Source organism: Magnolia sinica, chromosome 3 (genome assembly GCF_029962835.1).
Source record: "Magnolia sinica isolate HGM2019 chromosome 3, MsV1, whole genome shotgun sequence".
Taxonomy (NCBI): domain Eukaryota; kingdom Viridiplantae; phylum Streptophyta; class Magnoliopsida; order Magnoliales; family Magnoliaceae; genus Magnolia; species Magnolia sinica.
The window spans coordinates 76,908,084-76,922,108 of NC_080575.1; the positions used below are offsets into that span (position 1 = coordinate 76,908,084).

The 14,025-nt window shown below is 40.1% G+C and overlaps 1 protein-coding gene across 1 annotated transcript; it reads left to right on the plus strand.

Annotated features, from left to right (window-relative positions):
• The first annotated feature begins 9,298 nt into the window (after positions 1 to 9,298).
• LOC131240046 (polygalacturonase-like) lies at positions 9,299 to 12,929 on the plus strand. Its single transcript, XM_058238055.1, has 4 exons — positions 9,299 to 9,734; positions 10,639 to 10,928; positions 11,746 to 11,974; positions 12,711 to 12,929. The coding sequence occupies exons 1-4, from the start codon at positions 9,309 to 9,311 to the stop codon at positions 12,927 to 12,929; spliced, it is 1,164 nt and encodes a 387-aa protein (XP_058094038.1). The 5' UTR covers positions 9,299 to 9,308.
• The last annotated feature ends 1,096 nt before the right edge of the window (positions 12,930 to 14,025 follow it).

Consider the following 14,025-nt stretch of genomic DNA (forward strand, 5'->3'; position numbering starts at 1 on the left):
AAATATTTCATAATAATTTTCATAGAAATCAGATAAGGTTCATCATATACACATTCATTAAATAAATTTCACAAAGATAATCTTGTTTAAATACATGGATGCATGCACATGCTCACGGACCTGAGAATATACATCTAGCTGGCAAAAGTCGTCTAAGGAGAACTAGCCACCCGAAAAAGACTATGCAACGAGAACACCTAAGGTGGACTAGTCTTCCGGAAAAGTACTCAAAGGTACACCCTAGAGAGGACTAGGCACCTGGAAAAGTCCATGCAACAAGGACAACCCATAGTGGTACGAATGCACAAAATAATTATTTAAGATCACCCGGTAAAATACTATATGGTACAACCCATAGTGTTCCAAGAAAATCCCCGTGTCTTACATCAATCGCCTGGTAAAGTCCGCATGCCATAAAAATGCATGGTTAGCCCAACCATTATAATTTCAATTTCAAACAATCATTTTAAGAAATCTCAAAGGTCACTATGGGGGGTTTGTCGCCCAATATAGGCCGACAGCTCAGGCATGGTGTCTTATTCCACCATCCTTGATTCACGAGACTAACATTTAGGATGTTTAAAGGTAACTCTTAAGACTCAAATATTGCATAATTTTTCCCATTTTTATCTTCGTTTTATGAACATGAATCGGCTTAATATTGTATTTTGCTCATGTATGTGTGCAAGATGAATTTAAGTGCCATGACTAAAAAAAGGATGTTAAAAGCATGGATTTGATGCTCAAGAATACCAAGGCAAGAGATGGATCTTAGGAGACTAAGATTGAAGAATTCACATGCCAATGATTTAAGAAAACCAAGTGAGGAATGAAGAGAATCGAAGATTTGAAGTGAAGAATCCTGAAATCGTTATGAAAATGTGTATTCTAAAGCTCTGAGGTTTATTTTGGAAAATTGCGCAGCAGGAAATCTATTTTAAACAAACCGTGTAGCGAGAAGTCTATTTTGAAAAACTGTGTATATTTGAGGCGATTTATAGGGTTTTTTTTAACTTTGTATGAAATTGGAGTTCCCTACTTATAAATAGGGCTTCTTAGGGCATTCTTAAGCATCATTAAAAGCATTCAAGATAAATATTTAGGGTTTTTAAAAGGGTTTTCAATTTTATAAGTTATTTTTTTTCCTTTTAGATCTTTTCTATTTACATTTCTTTATTTCTTGTTACTTTCTTTTTCTATTCTAGTTATGTTTTCCTAAATTCCCTCTAGCCCAAGCTAGAAAGGCAGCACATGAGTTTAATAATTCTTTAAGTTATAATGATTGATTGTTTTAATGATGAGAAGAATGGTGTATGCATGTTATCTATTGTTTAGGTTTTGTTTTTTATCCTCTTGTGAGATCCATATGTTTCCATCATATGAGATCCACATTGATGGATAGGCTTACCCTTGATCAATTAGATTTCCTAAATAGGAGAGGTTCTCAACCTGCTACATTTCTTTGATATTCATTATCTCATGGATATTGAATTCTTAAAATCACCGGCGCTTGAGAATATATATCAATGGTACAAATTCATGATTTTCTAATCTTTTATATCATTTATTTAAAAACTTTAAATTGTTTTATTTTTCGATTAGGCCGACCATAGTGCTCAAATCTTAGTTGTGTTATCCAAGTCATCATGATTTTGGAACATTAACCTATGTGTGGAACTTTAAAGCTTGGGTGTTGTTTTAATTCAGTTGAATTACATCCATTCAAAACTCCTAAAATCAAATCATTAGTTTATTTTTTATTACTTAGTTTGTTTTGAATTTGATTTTCTCCTTCTCGCAATTCATCTCCCTGTGGGATCAACCCTGTATTCACGAGATATTATTTACGAACCTCTGCACTTGGAGGCAAGTAATCAGTAACCTACCAAACTAGCAGCCAATTATAGTTCTACAAGTAGAACTTACCATCGCAAGGTTATATGAAGACGGTTTATTAAAGCCACATAGGGCAAATGTTACATCAAGCCGCATAGGGCAAACAGTCTATCCCAAGGATGTGAAAAAAATGAATTTTTTCAAAAGCCACATAGGCAATAAATGGTCCATAAGATGGTAAATCCACAACAAAAAACTCCTTTTAATATATTAGACAAATGGCCACTAGTACGAGGATCTCGAAGCATCCATACAGTAAACACAAGTGGTGAAATAAGCCACGTAAAATATCAATAGTGTTTATCCATACGAAATGTTTCATTTAAACCGGGATAGAGAATGTTGTAATATATAGCATGTTCAGCTACTTGAATGTAAATCCAATGATCAATCATTTAGGAAGAATTCACTCAAACATAAACTAGCATTCGTCATCATTTTTATTAAATATTTAATTAAGCAAATAATGAAATAAGTGAACTATATAATTATCATGATGTAGAAAAGCTTGAAGGTAATCCTCACCACCGAATCGGATTGCCTAATTCGACTTATCTGGCACTCGGGTGTAGATGTAGATGATTTAAGATTCCAATTCCTTTGCTAGATTGATTTGACTTAGTTTCAACTCGAATTCATTTCAGCATGTACTCGAATTTAAGGTAATCTACACATGGACAATTCCAATCTAAGGTAGGGTTTTAAAAAACAATCAACTCTAATTAAACTTGGTTAGATATACTCTTACAATCGAACTTGATTCACTTAGTTGTTAACTCAATTAATTCAACTCGCCTACAATTCCATTTCTATCATAAGATAAAGAGCTTTAATCGCACATGTATACGACATTAAACTCACTAATAATTGGATACGATTAACATACCTCAACCACCCATCTCAACTCGACTCGACTTGCTCTCAAATCAAACCTGATTGGTTCGGCCCGGTCTTAACCAAATCCTGCCTCATTTCGACATCGCATGAGAAGTACGAACTTAGTTTGAGCTCGGATTCGACTCGACAGCCCCCCCAACTCATCTTCTTCATCATTTATCCCAATTCTTCTTCCTTCCAGTTTCTCTAATGAAACGACAACAGTGATATGGACACAATTCGCAGCTAACCCAATCAATGGAATCGTTGGGTCAACATGCTGAGTTAACTCTGCTCGACTAGGCAGACTGCAACTCCCTCTCACCTCCTTTCTCCTTGTTCCTTCTCTCTCTCTCTCTCTCTCTCTCTCTCTCTCTCTCTCTCTCTCTCTCTTTCTCCTGAACTCGGTAAACCAACAATGGCGTTGAATTCCAGCGCCAAACAATGAAATGAGTTAAATCAGTACTCGACCGGGTAGCTTGGCTCAAGCAAGGGTGTGTCAATGGGTAGCAAATCTTCTGTTCTGTCTTATTTCTCAACCCGAACAGGTCTAAACTCAGCCCAGATTTGGCCTAGACTCGGACCGAGTCATCCTAACTTAGTGTGGCACCAATGTGCTCTCTCTCTCTCTCTCTGTGATCTTCTCCTTTCTACTTCTTATTTCTTCCTTTGCCTTTCTTCTTTTTCTTCTTTGTTTCTTTCATCTTTAGTGGGATGAGAGTGGGCCTAGACTCGCCCAAACATGTAGCGATTCGAGCCAAGTCGACTCAACTCGACACTACAGTCAAGGCAACGCGGCTTCTCCCTTTTCTTCCTCTTTCTTTCTTATCTCCTCTATCTTCTCCTTTTTGCAATTCACATCCAGCAACTGGACTGAGCATGGATTAGCTCGACTCGCGACGACTCGAATCAAGTCGACTCAACCTCGTGCAGCAACATAAATGGCGCCTTCTCCTGATTTCTCTCATTTCGCTAACTTTTAGGGTTTCTTTAGGGCATTTCCTAAATTGGAAAGGGAGCTTTTATAGCCTCCGCAATTTCTTCCACAGGCTTCGGACGTAACTAATCTGGGATTAGTTATTGGGTTTAACCGTTCTATCAAGATTGTTTAAGTTGGTTGAGTAACATTTTATTCACATGGAAGTATTTTGACATTATAGATGATCCTCTAACAATATGGGCCACCTGGTGGATGTCTTTGATTGGGAAATAGAGCCCACGCACTCATGGTGTGGTTTTCGGCCAAATCGAGGAAGATGACTACCCTATTCATGGCGGATATTGATCTAGGGGATCACTGTTCACTCCCCAAGTATAGGGTTGTGATGTAGTAATAAACTCGGTGAGACCGAGGTCGAATCCCAAGGGACTAATACTTGTACGTTTCCTGAAACTAGGTAGAAATAGAACTAGCCTAAGATGAAATCTAAATCCAATATAAAGTGATGAATAATTGTGAGAAATTAATCTAAAACTTAAAAGAAATCGGAGATAAGAAACTAGGGATTTAGAGGATCCACTTGTAAAGATCAGGGAGATCTTATGCCTGCTTCAAAAATCATGAAAATTAAACTGAACTTCCTCTGATATAATTTTAAGGAGATGAAAGGTATATGAATTAGAGTGGATTCCATCACCAAACCATGCCCAGGAGACAAAGTCAACAACAGAATTAAACTAATTACCAACCAATCAGATGATTATGAAGGTTAGGAAGGGTACCGACATCCAATCATGCCCAAGAGACGATGGCGAACAACAGGGCTTCCTGACGTCATAATCAAAATAAGGAAAAAGAAATACTCAAAGCCATTGCAAACCCATTGTAATTTCAGTCACAACAGGCCATTAAAAACTGAAAATATTGTCAGCTCGGAGAGAGCGGAAGCTCCTTATGCACGTTGCTGGAGTTGGAACCGTCCTTTCTTCGCAGTCCGAATCGTAGCAGGAGTAGATTTCTTAAGCTGTTTTTCCGGTGGGGCCCATTCTTGAATTCAGACAGGAGATCCACTCCGTTCACCAGATTCTCCTCGAAATTTCGACTGGAGATAGTCGGTTTGGACTTGCATTCATGTGGCCCATGGGATATTTTACGCCACCGTCCAACCTGCGTTTGAACAGCCGAGAACCCATACTCGCTCCCTTTTGAAATTCCGTCACCTAGTTCTTGGTGAAGATAAACCACGTGAGTCACATGGACGGTCTGGATCAGTGATCAGACTGATGGGCAGGGCCCACTGTAAAAACCCAGTGGATGGCACATCCGTCACTGGACGTTTCGCATGGCTCTATTTGGAAAGTTTACAAAAAATTGATGGAGCCCACTTCTGATGGTATTTTCGAAGATCTACTCCGCTCATCATTTTCTTAATAAAGTATAAGCCCATGGGTCAAAGTATGAAGTAGATCCAAACTCTAGGTGGGTCACACCATCAACCTGTGATGAGTCGATACCGAACGTTGAAGCAAGCCTCTAGCTTACGTGCATGCATGCATATGGATTTCGTTATATTTACAGAATTGCCACTCTGCCTTCTAGAAACGTCCGTCGTTCGTTCCTCCCTACTGCACCATCCAAAAGAAGTGAAATTTGGCAAATATCCACCGTTTTTCGTGCTCTTTCCATCAGTTCAGTTTGTATCCAGATCTCCCAAGGATGTCCAAGATGCTTTCTTAATGGTTATTGTCCTCTGATCTCTCTGTTGGGCCACTTCCACGAGGATCTAATGGCTGAAATTTGACGTGTACGGTTAATTTATGGTCCTCAGGCCATGTATGAAGTTTCGAGCCAAGTGGATGGTGGAAACCCTGTGATCTTGCATTCTGACTAACTTTCAGGCCACTTAAGCTTCAGTTTCTCAATTTTCTCGGATCTCTGGCGTGTATATCCATCATCTCGATCCCCTGGAGTCCATTCCTTGCTCTGGTGACTTCGGAGTGTTAAATGCATGCTTTTAATACTCTTTTTCAATCAAAGCTCCTTATTACATCCTGAAATAAAAACAAGATTAAATTATAATATTAGGCATTATCGTGTACGTAAAATCAGGCAGTAATCGGGGTCTGATATGCAATATTTGACCCTCAACAATCACCCTCCCATCCAAGCCTTCTGATCGGTCTGGATAAGTCCACGGATCATTGTGAAGTTCACGTTTTAGATGGACGGCCTAGTGTTTTAGCGATAATATGAGATTTTCTCATTTCGAATGCCATTTTCTCGGGCCGACAATTTCTCTCCTGAGATCTCTGCACCATGAGTGAAAGAGCTTCTTAACGCCCTAGTTTTGATGCCTAGGATGATCCAGGATTATTTATAGAAGGATCCCAGCGGCTGAGATCATGCCAGCAATGGAAATTGAAAGATTCTTTCCATTCTTCTACAATTGTGGACGCCCTAAAATGTGGAATGCAGCACATGGACCACAAATCTTAGTGGCTTCGTTGTGGTGCGAGTCTTTTTGAATCCGAACTGCTACTCTTAGTGGTTGGTTAGTGACGTTGCCACCAGTTTGGTGGCTAGTGGTCCGTGCTCTGTGGACTCCACGATGATGTATATGTTTTATCCATGCCGTCCATCCATTTTTAAAGATCATTTTAGTGATTGATACAAAAACTGAGGTATATCTAAAACTCAGGTGGACCACCCCACCGGAAAACAGTAGTGATTGAATGTCCACCATTAAAAACCTCCTATGCCTAATGTAATGTTTATTTGACATCCAACCTGTTGATTAGGTAGTACAGACCTGGATGAAGGGACAAAAGAAATATCGGCTTGATTCAAAACTTTTGTCGCCCGCAAGAGGTTTTTAATGATGGGCATTTTAATCAACACTGTGTGGTCCACTTGAAATTTGGATCTACCTTATTTTTGGTCTCATATCATAAAATGATCTGTAAAAATGGACGGATGGTATGGATAAAATACATACATAATGGTGGGGCCTATATACACCGACCACTAGCCGTTGGCTAGTGACAGGGTCACTATCCAATCCGTTTCCCTCTTAGTGGGCGTTTTTAATAGAGACAGGTAAGTTAACACTAACCACTTAGAAAGGAACCCTCAACCATTTTGTTCCCTCAGGACAATGAACGGTCCTGATCTGGTCTATGTGTCTACATGTACGGTTATGGACCATCAATATTCGTCAACGGGGAATTTTTTTTTTTTTTAATATATAATATCCTAAACTCCTTGGATCACATATAGGGCGAAGAGCATGAATTTGGTGCATTTCCACATGGGTTTTGTCAACGATGATAACTTTTACTAACGGAAACCGTGGCGTGACTTGCGAAGGTGGGTGAGGAGAATGCCCACCGCTTCTTTGAGGAAATGAGTTTACGTGCATAAGATCCTACCCACCCATCAGTTACAAACACCCCTTGTTTGGTCTTGACTACAAAAATCGGGCTGATTCAACACCAAGGTGGGCCACCCCTTGGGTGAATTATACCTAAAAACTCTAAAATTCACGTGTTATGTTCCATTTGAGTTTTAGTATAAGCTTGATTTTCGGGGAATGCTTTCATCCTGATGAAGTAAGTTAGATAAATGGACTGGATGAAATATAAACACCATGGTCGGTCGGTGGGTGTTTCATTGCAACTTTTTCAGTGTTTCCTCTGGTGTGGCCTACGTCAGTTTTGAATTGTTATGATTTTCAGGTTCCACGGTGAAGGAAAGACAGTATACCTGATAAAGCTCGGATCGCATGAAAGTTTCACCCACGTGTCCGCTGGTACGCAAGTCACGCTGGCCGTTTTCTTTCAGACTACTTAGAGAAGCGAGGTCACATGATTTGTTGTGTTCTCCACGTGTTATAAGACACCGTGACCGCTCGCAGAAACCTCTGTTAGGTTATTAGGCATGAGAATCCATGCACAACGCACAAAGCTACAGTACAACTTGCATATGTGGAATACACTAACTCAATTTCAACCGTCGGAATTGCTGGACCACTATAGATAAGTTAAACTTCTTATTCATGACCGCTTGTTTACTGAAAATTCATACCGTGATATCTAATCAATATACGTTTGGTCCACAATCATCTTATTTGGATCTCATAATCTGGACCATTTACCTGACTTACATGCATGCCTGGTGTACAACTCCTTAACGCCTGTGTATCAACCATCACTCTCTATCAGTGCATGAAAGTTTTTTTTTTCTTTTTTTTTTCCAGACCAAATGCATTATAAGAAGAAAACGGCTGAGAACGCCATCTTCATAAAAATGCCTATACACGTGGCATCCCTTAAGAAAAACCAAATCCATTAAAATTGAGGAATCCACTGTCACTAAATCATAATCCCAAAATCTCATTGGTTGAGCAATCTAAACCGCTGATTCCCACACACTCGTTTGTTGAAGTAGAACAACTGGATATTTTTTCATCATAACCGTCCAATAAATGTCCACCACCCCAACAGTAAAAAACTGAATAACCATAATTTTTGGTTGATAATACATATACACTAAAACCCATAATTTGGAAATTTTAATTTACATTACCTATATATTCCACTTATGCAATTTCTAAGCAATTACCCAAGTCTTTCTTACTGTTAAATCCACTAATGACTGAAATTATAAGAAAACCCCCAGCATTTAATGCCATGTAATGGAAACGAATGCATGCATCGTGCATGGGGATTAGAGCCCATGTATGTGCCTTAAATGGTGGTTCTCCCACGTGCTTACTCGATCAACCCACTTATCAAGCAATAATCCATCCAGCAAAAGCATGCAATTGGTAGGCGGAAGGCCCGTTCCGGTAGATCTTGGCCTAAAGCATGCTTGGTCCGTACACATGTAGCATGTGCATGCCGTTCCAAAATGTTCGAGTTATGGGATCTTCCCAAACGAAGGCCTGCATGTGGACGGTTAGGTATGAAGTCAGCAGTAGCAGTTCACAATCCACAAGCAAGGGGATATGATGGGCAATTAATGATTCTTGGACGATGGCCCATCCAATGTCTGAACCAACGGTCTAGATCATGTACTCTTCAAGTCTTTAAGAGCGGCGGTCCGGTTTTCTATGGTTGAAACTGAAGTCTCCGTCCTTTCCATTTCTCACGTTATTGGTACCTAAACCTTTTTTTGAACGTTTGATATTCTTAGTCAATCATATTGCTCATGTGAAATTACCAAAAAACCCTTTGGCAACTTATTAGTCCAAAAGTCACACTGAGAAGAACGATCCTAGCCGTCAGATGGGTTCCAAACAAGTGGATGGTTGAATAAAAAATGGGTCTTACAATTCAACTATCTGAATTTGGACGGTAAGGATTTGCATCCATCTAGGCCAACATGATAGCAGAGGTACCATTTCTTTCCAAGAAGGGCATTTCAGTAATTGAATCGTAAAAAATAGAAAAAGGTTGCAAAATCTTTCAAATTCGGCGCGGCTGTCTTCAAAGTCTCAGCATTCCTAACGAACCTATTACCGAATGCTATATAAGTAGCACCAACGGCATTAACTTCCATCATCAACACCCTCTCTCTCTTTCTCTCTCTCTCTCAAATGGCTCAGTTCATCAGTTTCATTCTCTCCCTTCTTTTCTTCTTCTTTCAATTAACCAATGGAGCCTACAACATAATGAACTTTGGAGCCAAAGCTGACGGTAGGACCGACACAACCAGACCATTCCTTAGTGCATGGTCTGCTGCTTGCGCCTCATCTCAGCCTGCAACAATCCTAGTGCCCCGTGGATCATATTTGTTGGGCCCCACAAACTTCAAAGGCCCATGTAAAAATACAAAAATCACTATTCAGATCGACGGCACCTTCATCGCTCCATCCAACTACGCATCACTAGGACCATCTAGCCACTGGCTGTATTTCGATACTGTTCAGGGCGTTTCGATCTATGGTGGGACCCTCGACGGACAGGGAAAGGGCCTATGGGCCTGCAAAGCGGCCAATCAGAATTGCCCAGCTGGCGCAGAGGTACATAAATTATAGTAGTAAATATAAAATTAACAATTAGGCTAATGAAAGATTTAACCTCATGAATTTTTATATTTAATTTAAGTATGGATGCATGCGTGCATGTGTTTGTATTAGGGTAGGGTTGCTATTGTAATTTTGAGCTTGGTGTGATAAAATGTCTTTAAGTATTGCATATTAGCACAAAAAATCCGGCCTTGTTGTTGTATTTTTCACTTTTTTTAATTATTGTGGTCGGTTGTATTTATTTAATTTTATTTCATTAGTACTCTTTAGCACTTACACGTTAGAGATACACCAATTTAATGAGCAAATGACTTTTTGGTAATTTTATTTCTTATAACTATTCACCTAAAAAAAATGGTAATTTATATATATATATATATATATATATATATATATGTGTGTGTGTGTGTGTGTGTGTGTGTGTGTGGTCGACCTCATGGGAACTTCCTTTGAGGTTGAGCTGTGTGGGCCCCACCATGATGTGGGTAGAACATCTACCTCATCAGTCAGATGCACCATTTCATAGTGGGCCACGGGCTTAAAAATCAGGTCAATCCAAAAAGGCATGGCTGTTTCACTATCAGGTGGCCCACAAAGTACGAAGTCAATGGCTAAAACATTTGTTTTATATGCCATGGCCCACCTGCTGACTGCTGTGTTTTTTTGAGTAAGATCCAAACACTGACCCCAACTGATGGAAACTTTAGATCTCCTGCACTTGGATGAACTGGGGTTCCACGCGCGCATGGAATTGGCAATTGCCAACTCATCCGTTGACTACTAAGGATAGGAAATATGTTCGGTTTCGTTTTTATTTTTTATATATATTAATTGTCTGATCCGATGCGACGGATTCAGATATCAAGCAATACTGATTTGCTATCGTGCGCACATGCAGTCACTAACCTTCAACAACGCCAAAGACATCTTGATCAGTGGCCTAACATCGATCAACAGCCAGCTCTATCACGTGGTGATCAACGGTTGCGAAAACGTGATGATCCAAGGGGTCAAGATCATCGCACCTGGCAACAGCCCCAACACAGACGGCATACATGTGCAGCAATCAAGGGGTGTGACTATCACTCGCACAGGCATTAAGACGGGCGATGATTGCATCTCGGTGGGTCCAGGCACAATGAACTTGTGGGTCGAGCAAATCTCTTGTGGGCCCGGGCACGGCATCAGGTAAGATCCTAGCCATCAGGAAAGGCAAACATGCAACAACACATATGGTACTCAACATATATGGTTAGGATCATGTACGCTGACACATGAAAGTGGTGCTAGGCTGGAAGGACGGTTCGGATCAACTCCGTCTTCTCCAATCTAATACAAACGTTTCTAGTATAAGCTTAACATCCAAATCGAGGTGTGGGGACCATCAAGATGTTTTAAGAACATCCAATCCGTCCATCATTTTCGCCCCCTAGCGCTCTCCATGGTAATCAAAACCTCGGCTGATCCCAAGCTCAATAAAGCCACATCACAGGGAAGAGTTGGGATAGGGACATGCTCACCATTAAAAACCTTCAAAATTGCATTTAAGGCGCACTGTGTTTTGTATATAACATCTAATCCATTTAGAATATGAATCCAACAAGGATGAATTATACCCAGAAAATTCATACTATTCTAAGCTTAGGTGGACAACAATATGTGATTTTATAGGTTCTAGGACTGGTTTTTATATTATGTGACCCACTTGAGTTTTGTATCAACTTGATTTTTTGGATACAAGGACAAAATGAGAGTATACATATGATGGATGGATTGGATTCCATTAAAACATCACGGTGAGCACCACACGTAGGATTGTTAACAGAGCTTATCCTAGAACCGCTTGTACTGGGTCTGGTCTCCAGCTCATTTACACGATAGGACGGTTAGAACTAGTTGCATGGGAAATAATAACAAAATTAAAAACAACGTTTGTAATATGCATAGATACGTGCATGACATTGACGGCTTGATACTAACGTGCGCATGTGTGTGGTTGTGGCAGCATCGGAAGCCTTGGGAAGGACCTCCAAGAAGCAGGGGTGCAAAACGTGACTGTAAAAAATGCCGTATTTGAGGGAACCCAGAACGGACTAAGGATAAAATCGTGGGCAAGGCCCAGCTATGGGTTCGTCAGAGGCGTCGTTTTTCAGGACGCTATCATGAAAAATGTCCAAAACCCCATCATAATCGACCAAAATTACTGCCCTCACAACCAAGGTTGCCCTGGCCAGGTAAGCATTTCAAGGGTATATATGGAAACTTACTCTTATTTTGCTTGTTTTAGGCCTAGCCCACAGTCCTTAAAGACTAGCCCATGGTTCGCCTGGTGGGCCTACCGGTCTATGTCTATCCTGCCATGGCTTCTTATTTGGGCTGGGCTTGGCCTTCTGCCATTATCTGGACCCGGATCCAATTGGGTTCGGAAACCATCAAGTTGGGCTTGAAAAAAAAAGATCATTTACATAGTTTGGCCCACCTGATGGGTGGATTAGATCACTCACAAATTTGCCAGTTGTATAAATGGGTCCTTTTACATGTGTGTATCTTTTTTTTTAAAAAAAAACTATCAACTACTAACTGGACCCTACTAGATCTGTCTCTCATATGGACTCAAAATCTTTAATCAGGTACCTGAACCCAAGCCGATTCCTTAATAGGTCCACCTGGACCCATTAAAACTGAGTTGGGTCTATTAGGTACCCATCGGTCCGAGTATCAATTTACAACCCTATGCCTTTTGGGCCATGCTTGGACTGAAATATGTGTGCCCGTTGTCCATGACCAGCCCTAAAATTTAAGCCAGATCATAATCAAGCTGGCCTCAGGCTATATCTAAGAGCCCATCAGCTGGCTAAACTATGAGCCAGTGATACAAATTACTATTTTATTTCCCTTCTCTTTTCCATAACTAGAAATATTTTTTTCAACATTTTTGATTTTTTTGATTTTTTTGATTTTTTTTTTCAGCATTCGGGTATAAGAATCAGTCAAGTGAAATATAGCAACATCCAAGGAACGTCCGCGACTCAAGTCGCAGTGAAATTCGACTGCAGTGCGGTCAATCCATGCAAAGGCATTGGTTTGCAGGATGTGAAGCTTACTTATCAGAATCAGGTGGCACAATCTTTCTGTAAGAACGCTGATGGAACGACTGGCGGTTTTGTGGTCCCACCGAGCTGTCTGTAAATCATCGTCGTCATCATATAAACATTGTCCCAATTAATTGGGGGTAGGCTATATACCTGTCGGTAAACATTTTACTGTAAACATATAGGGATTTTTCCCTTCCACTTCTTAATTAAATCCCGTGATTATGTAGAATTTTTTTTTTTAAAAAAATCATATATCCATCTACGATGATGAAAGAAATATCATGACCAATTCATGTTAAGCACAGCTTGAGGTGGGGTTGCTGAGGCTATCACTGTTCCATTGCCAAGGAAATTTCTGTATTCGCTATTGACTATAGTACTATGTGTCCTTAATTCAGAACCGTACATCAGACATTGATTTGATCCGTGCTTTCCATCAAGTGGGCCTTGTTGCCTAGGGTATACATAGCTAAACATCCGCTCGCACGCTGCTAACTTTCTGAATGGTGGCCCTACAAATATAGATAACAGAACAAAAATATTCATAATCAACTAGCAAAAGTCCTCTAATTGATAGGTGAGATCATCCAATGTGAATTTTTGAGGCATGTAGGGCCCACCTATCAATGGTCAAGATCATGTTTATATTTACGTGTAGGGTTGGAAGAGGTATCTATCTTAGCAAAGAAGAACAATCACATATTTTTTCCTGCGAAAGGCTGATGGGCCCATTATTGTCAGGTGGGCTACATCATTGAAATCAATGGATGATCAGGGAGGCAGAGTACAAGTTTCAATCAACTGATGAGTGGCTCGGCCTTGATTTTGGTGATGGGGCCTATTCACAGTAGTTTCATGGCATTGGAGCAACATTTACGTGTCTATACATGCATACTCTCACAAGGTTAACAATACTAATACCAGAAAATGAACACTTCTATAGGCCCTTTGCACCTGATACTTGGACCACCTGATGGTCTATTGGGAGACCGCAGAAATATATGGAGACCAATTACGTAAAGTACTCCAATTGCACAACCAAATTCAAATGCAAATAAACCGAATTTAATGTGGAAAAATCATTTTGGAAAAAAAACCACGACATAAAGCAACAATAATGCACTGTGAAAGCAGAAAATTACAAGTGATAGAGATTATCCAATCCGAACAAGCCTCAAATCACCCTAAGC